At 38.7% G+C, this 18,695-nt stretch overlaps 2 protein-coding genes across 3 annotated transcripts in view; one reads left to right on the top strand and one right to left on the bottom strand.

Annotated features, from left to right (window-relative positions):
- The window catches only part of LOC125883687 (E3 ubiquitin-protein ligase RNF19A-like), a 5,796-nt gene extending 2,495 nt beyond the window's left edge, over window positions 1-3,301 (bottom strand). Inside the window, exons 1-2 of the mRNA XM_049568162.1 lie at window positions 3,164-3,301; window positions 1,033-1,237 (exon numbers count right to left, since the gene is read on the bottom strand). Of these exons, the coding sequence (XP_049424119.1) occupies window positions 1,033-1,227 (195 nt within the window). The 5' untranslated portion in view covers window positions 1,228-1,237; window positions 3,164-3,301. The remainder of the gene's footprint in view (window positions 1-1,032; window positions 1,238-3,163) is intronic.
- On the top strand, window positions 3,255-18,695 carry LOC125883683 (uncharacterized). 2 transcript variants are annotated; one of them, XR_007448587.1, is made up of 12 exons: window positions 3,255-3,393; window positions 5,694-5,824; window positions 5,919-6,015; window positions 7,361-7,476; window positions 7,592-7,662; window positions 9,523-9,648; window positions 9,735-9,830; window positions 11,145-11,273; window positions 11,363-11,491; window positions 11,597-11,672; window positions 13,571-15,049; window positions 17,502-18,695. XR_007448587.1 is itself a non-coding variant. In XM_049568154.1 (11 exons), the coding sequence occupies exons 2-11, from the start codon at window positions 5,767-5,769 to the stop codon at window positions 14,521-14,523; spliced, it is 1,851 nt and encodes a 616-aa protein (XP_049424111.1). In that variant the 5' UTR covers window positions 3,255-3,393; window positions 5,694-5,766; the 3' UTR covers window positions 14,524-15,642. The 2 variants fall into 2 exon arrangements, 1 of the variants encoding a protein (XP_049424111.1); XM_049568154.1 differs by lacking the exon at window positions 17,502-18,695 and having other exon boundaries at window positions 13,571-15,642.

Raw genomic sequence — 18,695 nt, 5'->3', positions numbered from 1 at the left:
GACATGATGCAGCAGTTGCACATTTCTTTTGTATTGCCTTTGCTACGTGAAAAATTACTAATCGGATTCTTAATATCTGCACTTCTGAAATAGTTTTCAAGTGCTGGACAGCGTACAGACGTACACTGTGGTGTTCTCTCTGGTCAAACCACTGGAGGGAGCCAGAGAAGGGACATGTATATCCACTGACAGAGGCTGGAAACACGGAGGAGCCCAGCTGGACCAGATCAGCAATCAAGGTGCCTGATTCCACAGAGAAAAAAGACTCACTCCAGAAGAGAAAGGTTGGCCGGGTTACTAAACTGGCTAAACTGGAACTTCGAAAGGAAACAACATAACTGGATGGTCCTTGGGTTTTTCTTTCTGTGTTTGCCAGCAGGACAAAGCCAGCAGACATGAAGAATGCTGCTGATGCCCCGAACCGGTAAGAGCCTTGGTTATCTTTGCCCCCTCACCCTTTGACCTTTTATTTAAATCAATAGACTTAAAGGTCCAGTGTGTAGGACTTAGGGGCTATATTAGCACAAATTGACTTAATAATACAATAAGAAGGTTTTATTTAGTGTACAGTATAATCACCTGAAATTAAGAGTCGCTGTGTTTTTGCTACCTTCGAATCAGCCGTTTATATCTACACCCATACAGCACTGAGAGGAGATCCCTATGATTACGAGCCAAAGATCCCCTTTTGGGTGCTGTTGAACACAAAGTTTGTTTAGGAGGAGGCACACCTTTTTAAAGATTATGTTGTAGGTTGTAACTTCTTTTCATTTGATCAACTTTTGCTGATCCATGCTCATAAGAAGCTTCATGAAATAGTTTCAGTTTTGCAAGTGTGTCACCTGAGGTATTTTCCTTATAAATGCCTCATTTCATTGAACATTTGATTAGTTTTGTTTGAGTTAATGTCTTGCACTCACCAGCAGGTGGCAGTGTAAGCATAGAAAAAACACTAGATGCACTTTAAAAAGTTCCTTCAGAAAACTGATCAAATTGTTTAGATTAAAACATTGTGTTTAAGACATGAGATACCTCATCCAGCTGGTGGAGACACCACAGTGTGAGAGACTCAGGGGTGACAGCGTGGCCGCAGGACATCTCTGCTCTTAGACTGTCATCATCATCGTCACACATTGGATCCAAGTCATTCTTCCTGTCGACAAACTTCAGGGTGGTATCTAGGGGGTCGTACTTCTTCTCCACCTGGTTCTGTCCCCGAATGCTCATTTTGATTCTCCTATATGCAGAGGAAAAAGTCTGGCTCTATTATTGCTGAAAAGGTGATTTTACATCAACACTTTATCCCAGTTTACAGACTTAATATTTTCATTATCATTATAACTTGAACCATGGTTTTCCATATACCAGGTTGTAATAATAATAATAATAATAATAATAATAATAATAATAATAATAAAGTAATAAAGTAATAAATGGATAAAAAATAAAACAAATAATAGAAAACATCTTAACATTATTAATAACAATACATTATAACACACAAATAATGATAATAATAATAATAATCAGAATAATAAACTACTTAACATGAATTAATAATAAAGAAAATAATAATCATAAACACAAAATAATAGAAGTAAAAATGAATAATAATTATTATTAATAATAAATTGAGAATAAATTGTAATTGATAGTTAATAAATTAATACTAAAATAAAACAATAATAATAATGATAATTAAATTGTTATTAAATTAATACTAAAAATAAAAAATAGACAAATTAATAAATTACTTAATAATTTGAATTAAAAATAAAGAAAAGTATTATCGTGAATACAAAATAAAAGAATAAAATAAGTAACTATTATTATAAATGACAAATTAATGATAAACAGAGTAATTATTTGATTATAAATACATTACTAATAAAAACATAATAACAACGCGAATAATATAATAATAATAATTATTATTATTGTGTAATTAATTGATAATAAAATAATAGAAATAAAAATAAAAACTAACTACTTAATAAATTAAATTAAAAATAAAGAAAATAATAATCGTAAATACAAAATAACAGAAGTAAAAATAATAATTATTATTATTAGTAGTAGTAGTAGTATGAATGATAGATTACTAATGTAATTTAATTAATTGATAATAAATATATTACTAATAAATAAAACAGAAATATAACAATTAATACAATTATAATAAAAAAACTAAATTATTGAATTATTGAATAAAAATAGAATTATTATCACTAGTTATTATTGTATAACATGAGAAGTTTATATTAATTTATATTAATGGAATTTTGCGATGATCATGTTAAGTATTAGAACTACAGTTCCCATAATGCTTGGACTTTGAGATATGTAAACAGGAAGTAGGCTATGACGCTGCAGTGAGTTGTCAGTGAGTTAGCTGTGCGTTACAACTTCTCCTTAGCCTATATTTCTAAACATTTTGGCATACTGGCACCATTTAAATTATGCCAAATTAGCTATCAGTGGTCCCTGTTTGTAATGTACACACATATGTACAGATATTCGTCACTGGAATAGTTAAATATTGAAGAAAAGTTTAAAACGCGATTATTCTAAAGGGAGTTCTGCATTAAGTGAGGAGCATGATGTTTATGCGAATTTATGGACGTGTATTGGCGATGTATTTATCTAGCCAAAACATCCAAGAGAAGTGTAAGTCACGCTGAATCTAAAAATATCTGCACCGTGTCTGTGTGTTTCAATATGACTGAGTTATTGATAGTTTGAAAACCTCTGGATTCGTACTGTCAGCATATTTTACTGGCGTGACAGCGCTGATATAATTACATGTGACACATTGAACGGGCTCTCAGGGAATTTCCAGCTGGCTCATGATTGAATAGAAACCTTTACAGTAAATACACAGCAAGAAAAATAACACCATAACAGACAATTTAAAGTGCTTCTGTTCAAGTGGATATTACTGACAAGCTCAAATCATGACAAGAAATCATAACCAAACTGAAAGTGTGACTCTTATCCAAGTTTAAATGACTAAATAACTGCAAGTAGTTCACTCTCAGGAGGTGTGAGCATTTTGTTCATTTTAAGTCAAGTGCTGAAATCAGACTTACTGAGTAAAGAGGAAAAAGAGGAAGAGGAAGTTCTGTCTCACCTGAAAGACAAAGGCAGTTTTCTCAGGACTCACCTTTTATTCTTGAGAGCAACCGGAAGTACAACAGCCACACCTGAAACTAATCAACTCTGGAGGATTATTGTGCTAAAATTTTACACTCGGTTATTTGTATAAAGTATCCAGAGTCTGTATTTCAGCTGGGAGTCTTGTAGCTTGTGTGTGGGGTCGCTCTCCTTCAACCTCTCACTGCTGGTATCGAAAGTGAAAGAAGAGCAGCAGCCCGGCGGGTACACAGACGCACGGTGAGTGTTCCCGTGTTTTACCCTCCCATTTCACCACATACCCAACTTAAAAGTCTTCAGGTGTGTTACTGGACTTTCGGAGTTGTAGTGTAAGTGTGGCTCGCACTTCATAGTGGGTGTATTATTGTCTAAATGTCCATTCTTCAGCGCTGGATAATGGAGGATTCAGGCCACATGTGTTTCCATAGCACTCAAACACAACAGCTGCGTTCACTGCTTACTTCTTGTCATAACTTTTCATAGTTTTTTTTTTTTGTTTGGACTGAAAAGCCTAAAAGTTTCACTCAGTAGCCGCCGATAAAAATGACCAATCGATCTGCCTTCGTCTTGTGATCTGCGTGTTGTGGTTATAGGCCTGTGTAATGGAGTTAGGTTAAAGCAGCTGAACAAAAATACTCCATCACAAGTTTGAAACCTGAGCAGTGCATGGCTGCTAAACTGCACCAGAGTTAGCTATGACCAGATTTTCATCTGTAATCTCTGGGCAGGAAACAGAGAAATATTTATCTGCTAAAAGACACTGTGATATACAAAATATAACATAGCGTTAAACTTCAGTTAGCAGCCTAGGCTATTATTTGCTTAAATCACTGAACTCAGCAGGCCTGTATTTGGGACTTTATCCTGTTAAAATAATAGTCATAGCTTGAATTAATTTCTGTGAAAAACACTTGATTCTTTTGATCCTTACACACAAAAGGAGTAAAAATAACTTTCCAGGTAATCAAAGAATGGACACATATTCTGACTTCATGACAGCTTCAGAAGAAACAAGTCACCTCTTGTTTATTTCATCTTCCCTGGTGCTCATGGTTGCAGTGAAATCAACCGAGCTAATGATGTGTAGCATCTCCACGCTGACAAAAGTTTAAACATTAAAGCTACTCTGACCTTTCTTGCATTTCACACAGCACTTTGAAAAAATTTGAACATCCACAACTCCCGCCTCCCTCAAAAGTCCCATCCCCCTCCTCCATTACATCCTCATTACCTCTATGATAGACGTAGGCGTTGGCAAGGTACCGTTAGATACACGGAAGAGGAGAGCGAGTGTAACGTTACAACCATGACAGTCAAACGCAACCCCGGAGTTTTAAAACTCAACCGGAGTCTCAACGGAGTCAGTGATGACTGATGAGTTTTAGAATAAGGTTACAGTGCTAACGTTAGATAGTAGCGTTAACGTTACTAGTAAGTGGAAGCGCACAAGGAAGATCATGTTAATGTTTCAGAGGTTACGCTGCAGTTCACCAACGTTAGCCATTAGCAACTGGATGCTGTGTTGTCATATAATGTTATATTAAAAGCAAACTAACATAACGTTACCTGTCCTGCACGGTCAAACGCAACCCCGGAGTTTTGAAGCTTATCCGGGGTCAGTGATGACTGATGAGTTTTATAAAATAACGTAAAAGCCAACGTTAGATAGTACTGGTGACTGGCAACACACAAGGAGGCTCAGGGTGGTGTTAACGCGAGCGGTTACGTCAGTCCAGTCGGAAGCCTCCACGTGGGAATGATGGACAGGTCGCATTCGGTCCGAATGAAATGGTTGGTCGGAGTTTTCTTAGAACCATATGAGAATGGTACAGCAATGAGTTTTTATCTCTGGTGGAATTCACTTACATTTTAGTGTGCCCTCAGCTTATTAATAGCATTTTAACCGTAACAAAGAAAAGCGTAAAATTTCCAGAAAGCTAAGTGTCGCTTTAATATTTGTATGCACATTTGAAACGGCTAACTAATGTTAGCTCAAGTAGGTCATCAACAATCCGGTTTTATACATCCGAACAATTATATACAAATAACTGCTTGGTAACCGTCCAGGCCTCTAATTGAGACAGGCCTTTATTTGTCAAAATACGTAGCCACACCAGGCTAGACTAGGCTTTTAATTGTTATTTTTACGGGATTTATGACACAACGGCTTCGGCAAAAACAATAGCAAGACAACATAACGTCAAGTCTTCGCAGCGTTGCCAATATTATTACATTTCTGACAGTTTCTACATGTCAGCCATCCACCTTTATAGATAAATGCAATAAGAGAACCTCTCCACCATCACTATTAGCTAACAACAATGTCAAAATACATTCAAAACTCACAAATTTACGGTCCTGTAAAGCTTCCCTCCTGTGTTTTTTAACCATTAAATTTTGTTCTATTGTTGTTAACGGTTGTGTTTCTACCGGTCTAGTTTATAAGCCTTGAGTGTAAATTAAGGCCACATCTACATGTTTTTTTTGTGATTAATTCTGTTAATATGTGGCTGTTTTTTTGTATCTATCTGCTTCAACAGGCTGAATCCATCCATCCGCAAACAAGTTCACTAATCTAAAAAATGCCAGCACTCTCATTTGAAAGACATCAGTATGAATCATGACACTGTTCAAATGTTCAGAGAGAAACTAGACAGCCTCAACATCTCAGGTAAGTGACGTTAAATGAGTGTGCTATAATACTTGTGGCTCATACACTTCTGAGTTTTATCATAATGTGTGTGTTGTCACTGTTGTGCCTTCAGATTATTATGGCCTGGACAGTCCAGGTCTGACATGCTATTTGAACAGCGTGCTTCAGGTGCTTTTCATGACCCAAGACTTCCGGGAGGCTGTGAAACGGTTCGTAACCTCCTGCTTTATTTGAGTTGTCATGATAGGCAAAAAGTTGGTTTTTTTGTTGTTGTTGTTTTTTAACCTCTTTATGATTTTAAAGCAATAGTTCAACATTTTGGAAAATGCTCTATTTCGCTTTCTTGATATACATGAATATGAAGTTGGAACCAGCAGCTGGTTAGCTTAGCTTAGCATAAAGACTGGAAACAGAGGGGAAAAGCTACCCTGGCTCTGTTCAAAGGTAACAAAATACACCAGAACTTTACAGCTCACTATTAAAGAAAGAAAAAAGTAAAATTACAACTTTATTTGCATAATATTACGATTTTTGTCTTATAAAAGAATAACTTAATTCACGCAATAGTATGACTTTTTGTGTGTAAAATTATGACTTCATTCACATAATACTGCGAGTTTTTCTTGTAAAATTTATTATTGCAACCTTTTTCTTGTGAAATTGCAACTTTATTCACGTAATATTGCAACCTTTGGCTTGTAAAGTAACAGCTTCATTAATGTAATATAGCGTCTTTTTCTCGTAAAATTACAACTATTTGCATCATATTTTAACTTTTTGGTCGAACAATTACGACTTTATCTACATAATAATGCAACCTTTGTCTTGCTAAATTTCGACTTTATTCATGCAATATTGCAACCTTTTTCTGGTAGAATTACAACTTTATTCACGTAAACTTTTTCGTTGAAGAATTCCGATTTAATTTATTTAATATTGCATCTTTTTTCATAAAATTATGACTTTGTTCACTAATTATGACTTTCTCCTGTAAAATTACGACTTTAGTCACGTAATAATGCGACCTTTTTCCCATTAAAATTACGACGTAATTCATGTAATATTGCAACTTTTTTCATAAATTTCGCCTTTCTCCACTAATTATAACTTTCTCTTGTAAAATTACAACTTTATTCACATATTATTGCGACCTTTTTCTCTCTTGTGAAACTCTAACTTCATTTGCACAGCATTATGACTTTTTCTTGTAAAACTGCAACTTTATTCACTTAATATTCCAACTTTTCTCCCGTAAAATTACAACTCTTATTTTTATAATATCATGCCTTTTTCCTTCCTAGTTGGCTTATTTTTTTTAAACCTCAGACAGAGCCAGGCTCGCTGTTTCCCCCTGTTCCCAGTCTCAATGTGAAGCTATAGCTGACCAGCTGATGAGTCCAGCTTCACACATACAGCAGCAAATTTTCCAAAATGTGAAGCTATAGAAATCATGCAGTTCACACAAGCATTGTTCTAAATCAGTTCAAATAATCAGACTTTGCCTAACTGGCATATCTGATAAAGTCGTATGTTACTCTTCTCATCGTGCCACAGATGCTGCAGTGAAGACTCAACAAGCATTGACACTGTGCTCGAAAAACTGTTTGCTGATTTACAGCAAAATATGGCTAAAACAAATCACGTGATAAAGAAACTGGGGATCTCGAACAGTAAGTTGTAATATGAGACATCACACTGCTGCTGTAGTTGCTTGGTTACAGACTGTTGAGCCTGTTTCTGACTCAGAGAGGCGTCTTATGATATTTTGTTCTCTTGTTCTTTTAGTATATGAACAACGTGATGCTGCTGAGTATTTTGAGAAGATCCTGTGTCTGACCAGTCCAGAGGCAGCCAAGGTGGGGATAGTATAGGAAAGGATTTTTATATATTTATACACCGTATTACAGTATATTATTAGATTTTTAGTACTCATGCATTATGTTTATGCAGAATTTTAGTCTTTTGTTTTGTTAAAGTAGAGCTTATTTTTTAATTTCATACAGGGCTGCAACTAATAATAATTTTCATGGATTCAATCGCTGATTATTATTTTAATGATCAATTCCATCATTGTTTGCTTTGTGAACTGTAAGAAAATGGTGAGAAATGTGCATCATAATAACAAATCAAATATTGTGAGGTAGTTTAACTTTTTGCCATGCATCATAATGTTATGAATTATATACTCATTGGCCACTTTATTAGGTACATCTTGTTAGTACCAGGTTGGAGCCCTTTTGCCTTCAGAGCTGCCTTAACTCTTGGTGTCATAGATTCAACAAGGTGCTGGAAACATTCCTCAGAGATGTTGGTCCATATTGACATGATAGCATCACACAGTTGCTGCAGATTTGTCGGCTGCACATCCATGATGTGAATCTCCCGTTCCACCACATCCCAAAGGTGCTCTATTGGACTGAGATCTGGTGACTGTGGAGGCCATTGGAGTACAGTGAACTCATTGTCATGTTCAAGAAACCAGTTTGAGATGATTTGAGCTTTGTGACATGGTGTGTTATCCTGCTGGAAGTAGCCATCAGAAGATGGGTACGCTGTGGTCATAAAGGGATGGAGAGGGTCAGCAACAACACTCAGGTAGGCTGTGGTGTTTAAATGATGCTCAGTTGGTACTAAGGGGCCCAAAGTGCGCCAAGAAAATCTCCCCCACACCATTACACCACCACCAGCCTGAACCGTTGATACAAGGCAGGATGGATCCATGCTTTCATGTTGTTTGCACCAAATTCTGACCCTACCATCTGAATGTGGCAGCAGAAATCCAGACTCATCAGACCAGGCAACGTTTTTCCAATCTTCTGTTGTCCAGTTTTGGTGAGCCTGTGTGAACTGTAGCCTCAGTTTCCTGTTGTTAGCTGACAGGAGTGGCACCTGGTGTGGTCTTCTGCTGCTGTAGCCCATCTGCTTCAAGGTTGGACGAGTTGTTGGTTCAGAGATGGTCTTCGGCAGACCTTGGTTGTAACCAGTGGTTATTTGAGTCACTGTTGCCTTTCTATCATCTTGAACCAGTCTGTCCATTCTCCTCTGACCTCTGGCATCAACAAGGCATTTTCACCCAGAGAAGTGCTGCTCACTGGATGTTCTTACATCCTCTGTAAACCTTTAGAGACGAAGGGGATCCAACCTGGTGCTAGCAAGGTGTACCTATAAAGTGGCCAGTGAGTGTATATTCATATTTTCTCATTCGTATTTTGTAGGGTAACTATAGATGTCAGATAAATGTAGTGAAGCAGAAGTATGAAGTGTTATGAAAAGGAAATACCCAAGTGAAGAAAGAGTGGTCGGTTGCACAAAACACCTTAAATCTTCTCCTTAAGGTTCACTTAGGTATTTATGGTTACCTCTTTGTCTTGGTCTTATACCTAAGGAATCCCTAGACTGTTGCATAAAAGACCTTCGCAACCAAAGCAAGGTAAGTCCCTCAGCTAAGGAGAAGTTAAGCCTTAAGTGTCATTCTTAAGAAGAAAACTTAGGGTGTTTTGTGCAACCGGTCCAGGGTATCTTAAATTTGTTCAGTACTTAGTTACATTCCACCTCCAATAAGGATCAACAGATTAAAGATGTGGATTGTGTCACCGAAGTGGTTTGAGCATTCAAGTCTCCATGAGGAGTGTTTGATACTTAAAGATATGTATTTTCAGTCTCTCTAACGAGGTTACACAGCACTTATTAAACCTCTGATGTATCTTTGTGTCTAGATATTTAAGGGGGAACTCAATCACAAGATCAGATGCCTCGGGTGCAATGAGAAAAACGATTCCAAGAGCTTTTTTTGGATTCTGCCACTGGCGGTGGAGGATTTGCCTCGTCAAACTTACAGTGTGGTACTATGCTTTCCTTTAACAAGAATAAGAGTTACTGTATGTGTTTTTAAATGCATGCAGGATGACTGAGTACACTATATTTACAGGAGAAAGGGTTGAAGGCATTCTTCAAGGGAGAAAAAGTCTGCGGGGAAGACAAGATGTTCTGCAACCACTGCAATGAAAAGCAAGATGCTGACTTTGTGAGTGTTCATTCAAATCAAGCTTTCTCTTCTATAGTTTGCATCAAAACTTTAAATATTTTATCCACAAGGTTTATTTAAATCCCAACTAATATTAACTTGTAATATCTAAATGAATCACATTTTACCAAAAACGATCACATAAACTGCCACAGCATTATTTGTTTTCATCTACTAATGGGAAATTGACTTATGCACTCAAATACATTTCTAAAAGAAGCATTATTTGAAGTCAAACCCTCCAGAAATGAAATACTCGCATACAAAGCTATGACATATTGGCCTGACAGCGTCTCTACACTGTCACTGCAGCCAGGAAATGACTGTAATAGAGTATAGCAGCACTGTCTGCCGTTTAAAATTTCCAGAGACCTTTCTGAACACACCTAGACATGTTCGAGAAGGAATATGATCTGAAATCAGAGAGAAATTAACAATGGCAGCCTGATATTAGCATGTAGCTACATGTAGCAGTACTCACAGCTGGGGAATGACTGTATATAATGGCACTGTGTCCTGTTAAAAATCGCCAACAAAAGCTTTTAAACACAATGGGACATGCTCCAGCAGAAACATCATCCAAAATCAGGGAGAAACAAAGAGTATGTTTCCCTGACGTTAGTTTGAAGCTACATGTAGCTTCAGGCTGCATTTTGGAGTAGCTGAAGACGGGATAAACAAGACTTAGTAATACCAAAAGATAATGAGTTGCAATGATAAGGGCGGGAGGATATGAAGCCGTGGAAGTACAGAGAATTGATCTTAGTTTGGAGATCTTGCAAAGATGCATGAAACTTGATTGATTTTTTTTTTTTGGTTGTCAAACTTCAGTTTCGAATCAAATATGACTCAAAGATTTTTAAGATGAGATTTAAAAGAGGGGGTCAGTGGGCCAAGATGAGGAGAACTAATGCTGGTCAAGTGCTGTGGTCCAAATGAAATAACTTCTGTTTTACTCTCATTGAGCTGGAGAAAATTTGCAGCCATCCATAATTTGATGGTGTGATGACAGTTGAGTTCTGTTAGTTTGTTGATGTTGTTTGGCTCTCAAGGGAGGTAGATCTGCGTGTCATCTGCATAACGGTGAAAAGAAACGTTATGTTTTTGAATAATATGGCCTAGTGGAGGCAATTAGATGGAGAAAAGAATTGGACCAAGTATGGAACCTTGGGGTACACCACAGGAGATAGGAGCCAAGGAAGAAAACAAGTTACTGATAGAGACAAAGAAAAGCATTATCGGTCCCCTTCATCACTGGTGGGTGACATTGCAACTCTCTTGTATTCTTGCTGTCCTGTCCTTCATGTGGTATAGGGATGTGAGATAACGCACAGTCCAGAGACTTTGACCCTTCTGTTGAAGAGATTCAGCTACGACTACAAGCGCAGGTGTTACGCCAAGCTTCACTGCAACGTGGATGTCCCCCAAACTTTACATGTGAAGGTATGTTTCCATATATTTTTATTAAAGCAGCAAAGTGTTTTAACAATTCTTAAATGTGGTGACTTTGTTTTATTTCTCTCTCCCTTCAGAATTGCAAATACAAGCTCTACGCTGTAGTTAACCACTTTGGTAATCTATCAGGAGGTCATTATACTGCACATATAAAATCTTTTGAAACTGATGTGTGGTATGACTTCAATGACGACATTGTTAACAGGGTAAGGAGGCAAATTTTTTTCATACGCAGTTCGGTTTCATGAATCCTCACAAAGTTTTGACAACATGAAGTTTAACGTTTACTGTAATTATTATCAATTCTGCAGGTTAAACAATCAGTGTTTGGAGCTGGAGACAAGTCTTTGAAGTCTCATACAGCGTACCTCCTCATGTACAGGAAGGGTGAGTTTGCAAATTTACACCATTTAATTCTTGGTTTATTGGTTTTTGTTTAACTTGTGTTAAATTAATGTATTTACATTAGTGTTGCACGGTACACAGATGCTAGAAAGGTATCACAACACCACACTGTTACAAACGGTATCATGTTGCTGATGCTCAAACTCAAATTATTACCCCACACGCTTCAGTAGTTTACAAAAGTTGCATGAACACAAATGACTCAATAATGTCACCCCTGATACAATATTACTGTCTTAAGAGACTGTGGCACGCTCGTTTGGTGATTCCTGTAGCCAGAGACATTATTTTTTGGGTTGTCTGAAGTGCGACTATCCCCCTTTTGTTAATGTGATATCTCAAGAACGCCTTGAAGGAATTTCTTCAACTTTGGCACAAACATCCATGCGGACTCAAAAGTAAACTGATTAGAATTTGGGGGTTGAAGGTCAAAGGTCAAGGTCACTATGACCTCACAAAACATGTTTCTGGCCGTAGCCAAATGACAACATTTCACACAAATGTCTAATAGGATAAAATTATGTCATAGCATGAAGTCAAGTCATAGATGTAAACTGTAAGCATAACTTAAGTGGTACACAGATGCATACAACCCTGAGGCAGTAATTTGAATTTAGCTAGATAGTGGTATCATCTTAAACTAGACAACCTAAAGTAGTGATTCCCAAATGGTCCAGCCACGGGGTCCAGATTTCTCCTTAGTCATCAGTTCTTGGTCCACACAGTTTAATACATAAAGCATCATACTTGCTTTTGGACATAACATAGAGCTAGTTTGCTGTCTCTGACGAGTAGCTGTCCATAAGTCACTTCATGTACAGTAGGAAATGGAACTTAAAAATAAAAGATCTGTGCCAGAAATTCACTGTAATTAAAAAAAGTGCATTCTTTTTACAAACTTGACACATTCTTAAGTCACTTGTGGTCCAATTAGAATGGACATGTAACCCACTTTTGGACCACGAGCCGCCAGTTGTGACCACTGACCTAAGGCATCCATTGGTACCAACCATGTCATGCAAGCTTGTCAGGATGGGGGCTAAGTAATGCTCCAAAATGAGGCTACATTTTGGCCAGGGAACAACTGGCATAGCCATTTTCAAAGGAGTCCTTGAAATTAAAGCTGTATATAGTGACTTTTAACTAAACAAAATGTCTAAACAAGCCACCGAGGGGCAAACAGGTGAACCAAATGAACCAGTTAATTCTAATCGGTAGCATTTCATTAACTCACTGTCATCCAATGTTTGGAGAATATTTCTCTGACCTCTTTATGTTTCCACCATTTTCTCCTCTGATTAAGAAAATCTTAAACCTCTTAAAAGTCTTCCTCCCTGCTCTTAACAGTTTTTTACCTTAGGAGCAGGGGAAGTTCTAAGAAAAATTTTCTAAGAATTTTGTCACCAAGAGCACTAGGAAGCTTTGTGAATATGGCCCCTGCAGCTTACCTATATGCTCTTCACACATTAATGCTCCACCCTGTGTTCAGTTTCAGAACTGCATGTGTATAATTATATTTCCCTTGTTTTCTGATAAGGATAAAATAAACAAACAAAAACTACATTATGGATCCAACAATGTATATTTGTCCTTTCAACAAAAGGACAACCAGCGTATTTGAAGAACAACATTCATACATAACACACTAAAACAGAGCTAAATCCCTAAAATTCAGTTAATGGTTTTGCGCTAGGAAAAAATTCTGGAGGTGACAAGAACTGCTTTGCTATCACTTACTCTGAATGAATTTGGACAGCAAAACAAGGCCTTGTTTTCCAAAAGTATCCTAAGACTAAAAAGATAAAACGGGGCCTTAATCTGTACACTTTTGCTTTTTTTTTTTTTTTTTTAAATAAACAATATTTATTTCCTCTTCAAAGTGAGCAGACATCCTGAAACAACTTATGAAAGCAACCAGGAGGCTCCCTGTGCACAGTCAGACGTCAAGGCCGAAGGAAGACATGGCAAGGCCGAAAGAGGAGAGCCTGCTGTTCCTCATCAACTGAAGGATGAAAGCTGCATCATAGGGAAAAACCTAATGCCCTTGAATGGTGACGTGATCTACGATTGGAGGGAACAGACAAACCTGTCTGGGGAACTGGACACACAGTCAAACCAGGAAGCGGCATGTGGAAGGCAGCGCAAGGAGATGCTCAAAACAGACACTGGAGCAGATCGAGATAATATGCAAAGACAAACATCAAAATGTGCAAAGCTACAAAAAGATGGAGGACTGAAACATCATGAGCCAATCAGACAGCAGCGCAGTACAAACTCAGAGGAGCACATGAGGCATCTTCATACCAAAAGGACCCCTACAGCAGCTTTTAAAACACACCTGTTAGACTACATGTTCGAGCAAAATCACACATCCCCAAATGACAGACTGAAATCAAATGAGACTGTCAGTGTTGTTGCAAAGACTGGAACCAGCGAAACCTTCAAACCTGCAGAAACTGAAACTGTGAAACACACAAGAGAGGCTGGTGTCGGTGCAAATGTGTGTGATTCTAATGTAAAGTCACTGTATGTTTCCTCCAATGGCCGCTCCTCTTCTTCAGCTCAGTACTCAACAGGACACTTTCAAGGTCAGTGTAGAAAGAATGAACCAACATGGTGTAGCTGTTCACCAAACCTGTGCCGAAAGTCAAACGGTTCAAAGAGAGATAAGGAGAAAATGCAGCATGCTGTGACTGTGGAGAGCTGCTACAAACCTGAGACCAAACAAACTGTGAAAAAGGGAGAGATACCTGCAAGTCCAAGAGAGAGTCTCAGAAAGAGGAGAACAGCTGTAGAGAGTAGGGACAAAGCCAAACAAGAGCCATGGCGGTGATGGAATAATCAGGATAAAGTGATATGTGGTTTGATTATTGAGTATTTACATCTGTAGCTGGACTCATGCAAAGCTGATTCTTTTGACACTGTTGATCGTGTGCTGCTATCAACTGTGACAGAAACAGACTGTGATCAATGATGTTTTGTGTTGATTAAATGTCTTGCGTGGCATTACAGATGAATAAGTGTTACCTTTGTACTGTTCAGTTCAGTCAAGTGAAAGGCTGGTGTGTATCTCTTTAATTTTGAGGATGAAAGTGAAGTGTTTTTTTTTTTTTGTTTTTGAATGGTTTCCTTTAAGCGTGCACATCCGCACACTGCTTTGTAACTGCATCAAGCAAATGAACAGGGCGGAAGACAGTGAAACACCACTTCAAAGATGGTTGTGAAAGTGGTCGTGAACAGGCCAGGGGTGGATGAGATAACCATCAACCTGTGCGACACTGAGGAGCAGTTACAGAGCATGATGGTGCTGCAGCTGAAGAAGAAGATAATAGAGGGACAGAATGACTCTGGAGGACCAGGTAGACTCACTTTTGATTGTACGTACAACAACCAACACATAGCTACGAGTGAGAAAGTCTTTTGAAACGTACAGGTTATGATGCCCGCGGGCCAAACCCCAAAACAGTTGAGATGGAAATTATTTTACAGTGCTCAAAAAATTAAAGGAACACTTAATGGTCACATCGTAACACCACTTCAGTTAAACTTAAGCCATATCAATCGGCCCATTTAGGAAGCACAAATGATTGTACTTTCCTTTTTTTTTTTTTTTTCTGGGGGAGGACCCCAGACGCCCTGCCAATTATGTATCTTTACAAATTTGCTCATATATTTTCAAACGTAATCAGGCCCATACTATTTGAAAGTCCAGCCCACAGTGTGGAGCAGTGTGTCTGCTTAGAAAAATGCCGGCCCTTGGACAAATCTAGTTGATGACCCCTGGTATACCTGGAAGAGATTTTTTTTTAGTGAAAATGAAATGCTTGGTCTATTGCGTCTAAAGTCATGACTTACACATTAAAACGACTGACAAGTGAAGTGATTTGATTTGATTTATTGACAAAAGCAATACATAGAATTTAAAACAATAAAAACACGTCTGCATTTGTCAGGGATGGAACGAAAAAGTCCAAGACTTATTTCCATCGTTGTCCCTGTTCTAACTGCAGTCCAAGTGGTGGCATGCATCAGGAAAGTGCTTGACAGTCTACAACATTAATCATAAGTTAATTAAGAGCAATAGTAAATGAAACCACAATAGTGCAAAAAAGAGCGTTACACTTACAAAGGTAGGTCGCAGAATCCTGTGGACCATAGTTAGTTGGATCTGTCTAGCTCTGGCCTCAACAGGTAGCCACTGTTTAAATTGAGCCATTCCCACGTGGCTCCTGTGGTTCAGCCCCAGGACTACTCTAATTAGTTTGTTCTGTGAGGTCTGAAGTTTTTGTTTCAGGGCTTTGTTTAGACTCAAATACCAAGAACTAATAGCGTAATCAAAGTGACATTGAATTAAACAGGAAGCTAATATCTTTAGACACTCCTGGTTCAGTAGTGTAGCCTTTCTTGCAAGGAATCTACTTCTAGCATTTATTTTTCCCAGGGTCTTTAGAGCCATAGAAGCGCCCCCTAGAGACCCATCAAGGATGCAACCTAAGTGTTTAATTGAAGGCTGCAATGTGATTGTTACCCCTCCAGTAGTTATAACAAGTTTGTCCTCCTTGCTCAACTTAACTTTTGAGCCCAATAGTATAGATTTGGTTTTACCTAGGTGCAATAGCAACCTATTTTGAGACAACCAGGTTTGAACCCTGTCTAGATCCTCTCTTAGAATGTTCCGTATGCAATGTATGTCTTTGTGTGATGCGAGAATGGCATAATCGTCAGCGTGTAAAAATAAAGCGCTGGAGCAGGCAGCTTTCATGTCATTGATGTAGAATAGGAAGAGCAGTGGCCCAAGCACACTCCCCTGTGGAACCCCACAGCAAACAGGCATGGTCTCTTGACAACACTCCCCCAACATCAACTCACTGGTTCCTTTTGATTATGTTGTTTAAGTGCATTGTTCTGCTGGGAAACCTTTGGTTCTGGCGTTCATGTGGATACCACCTGACATGTTCCACGTGCACAAACACCATTGACAACAACACCTCCCAATGGCAGTGGCCCCCCAGCAGGACAATGCACCATGCCACACTGCAAACATGGCTCAAGAAAGGCCCAAGGAATGTGACAAAGACCTCCAAATTGTCAACCTGGCCTCCAAATTCCCCAGATCCCAATCTGAATGAGCATCTGTGGCACGTGCCATTAACCCACCTCACAACCCACTGGATTCAATGAATCTGCCACCAATGCACTGGTGCCACACACCACAGGACACTCCCAGAGATCCTGTGTCCATGCCTCCACAGGTCAGAGCCAAGTCCAATCCAAGGAGGCCCTACCTTGGATTAGGGGTACATCTGGGGTAGCGGCACATGACAAGAATCCTTGAGCAGATTGGGATCTGGGAAATTTAGAAGCCAGGTCGACACCTTGAGCTTTTTGTCACGCTCCACAGGCCCTTTCTAAACAGTTTTTGTTGTGTGTCATGGTGCTTTTTTTTTTCACTGGGGAGGACTGTTGCCATGAGGGGGGGCACTTGGTCTGCAATGGTGTTTGGGTAGGTAGAGCATGTCAGGTGGTATCCACATGAATGCCAGAACCAAAGGTTTCCAAGCAGAACAATGCACTGGAACAAGATGATCAAAGTTATCCACTTCACCTGCCAGTGGTTTTAATGTTTCGGTTGATTGGTGTATCTCAGTAGCAGTTATGCCAGTATATGGTTGCCAATGATGGGCAATGTAAAGACCACAGGTTCAAGAGGGGTTAAATTACATCTTTGGTTATAGCTTTGGTATTTGTTTTTGAGAATTGCTGTCAGTGCCTGGTTTTGACTCCCTATTTGTGTATGTGTGTGTGTTATAGGCCTCGGTGAGGACCTGCAGCTGATCTTCAAAGACAAGGATCTGGACGGAGACTCCACCCTGCTGTCCGAATATGGAATCCAACACGTCAGTCACTCAAACAGGCCAAAGGGTCAAAGTTGTTCTCAAGACGTTTGAACAGGCTGATGCAGTTTGGCATAGGAAGGATGAATTGGTTCTGTGCGGTCAGGCTGGAGGGACTTGTGGGTTGGCTGAAGTGGCTGACATGAGAACTGTACGTGGGGCTGACACAGATTCTACTATTTGTGAGGGTGATATGGGTGATAAGAAGGATAAGCACCAAAGTATAGAAAGGCTGTCTATTTGTAAACCAACTCGGCATGTATTCTCGACTCTCCGTGTTTTGTTCCTTATCTTACAGAAAAGAGCTCAGACACAATGCAGTCCAACTTCGCCAAACTGTATTGACCTTTGTTACCCAGACAATCCAATACCATGATCTGACATTAATGTGAACAGCTGACTACATGACATCTCTCTTCCTTTGAGAAAAAAACACAGTAAAAAGTAATTTTCCATCAACAGCAGACCAACAGTGATAAACTGTTTACTTTAAGAACAAGACCCTTCACTCACTCCTTTTTATTTCATTTATTTAACCTTTATCTAACCAGAAAAACTGAAAGTGTTTGTTATGAGTTCATGGAATATTATCAGACTCAGAAAGACATAAAGAAAAGCTAAAAATGTGTCATCATGTATGCATGTTGAATGATCTGATGTTTCAAAAATATTTGAAAATATCTTACTATATTATGACGAAAACTCTGTCTGTGTGTCTGTTCCACGTTTTTCTCCTCACTGACTTGGTCAATCCATGTGAAATTTGGCACAGTGGTAGAGGGTCATGGGAGGATGCGAATGAAGCAATATTACATCAATTGGCCAAAGGGGGCGCTATAGCAACCGATTGAAACTTTGAATGGGCATATCTCATGCCCCGTATGTCGTAGAGACATGAAACTTTGCACAGAGATGCCTCTCCTCATGAGGAACACATTTGCCTCCAGAACCCATAACTTCCGCTTATACAGATTTTCCACAATTTTGAATTTTTTGAAAAACACTTAAAATCGATCTCTTCCTAGGAAGTTTGAGCGATCTGCATGAAACTGGGTGAACATAATCTAGGGACCAATATCTAAAGTTCCCTCTTGGCAAAAGTTGGAAAACT

Source organism: Epinephelus fuscoguttatus, linkage group LG23, assembly GCF_011397635.1.
Source record: "Epinephelus fuscoguttatus linkage group LG23, E.fuscoguttatus.final_Chr_v1".
Lineage (NCBI taxonomy): Eukaryota > Metazoa > Chordata > Actinopteri > Perciformes > Serranidae > Epinephelus > Epinephelus fuscoguttatus.
Note: the sequence above shows the minus strand (reverse complement) of the source record. Positions and strands in the feature narration are given on the sequence as shown.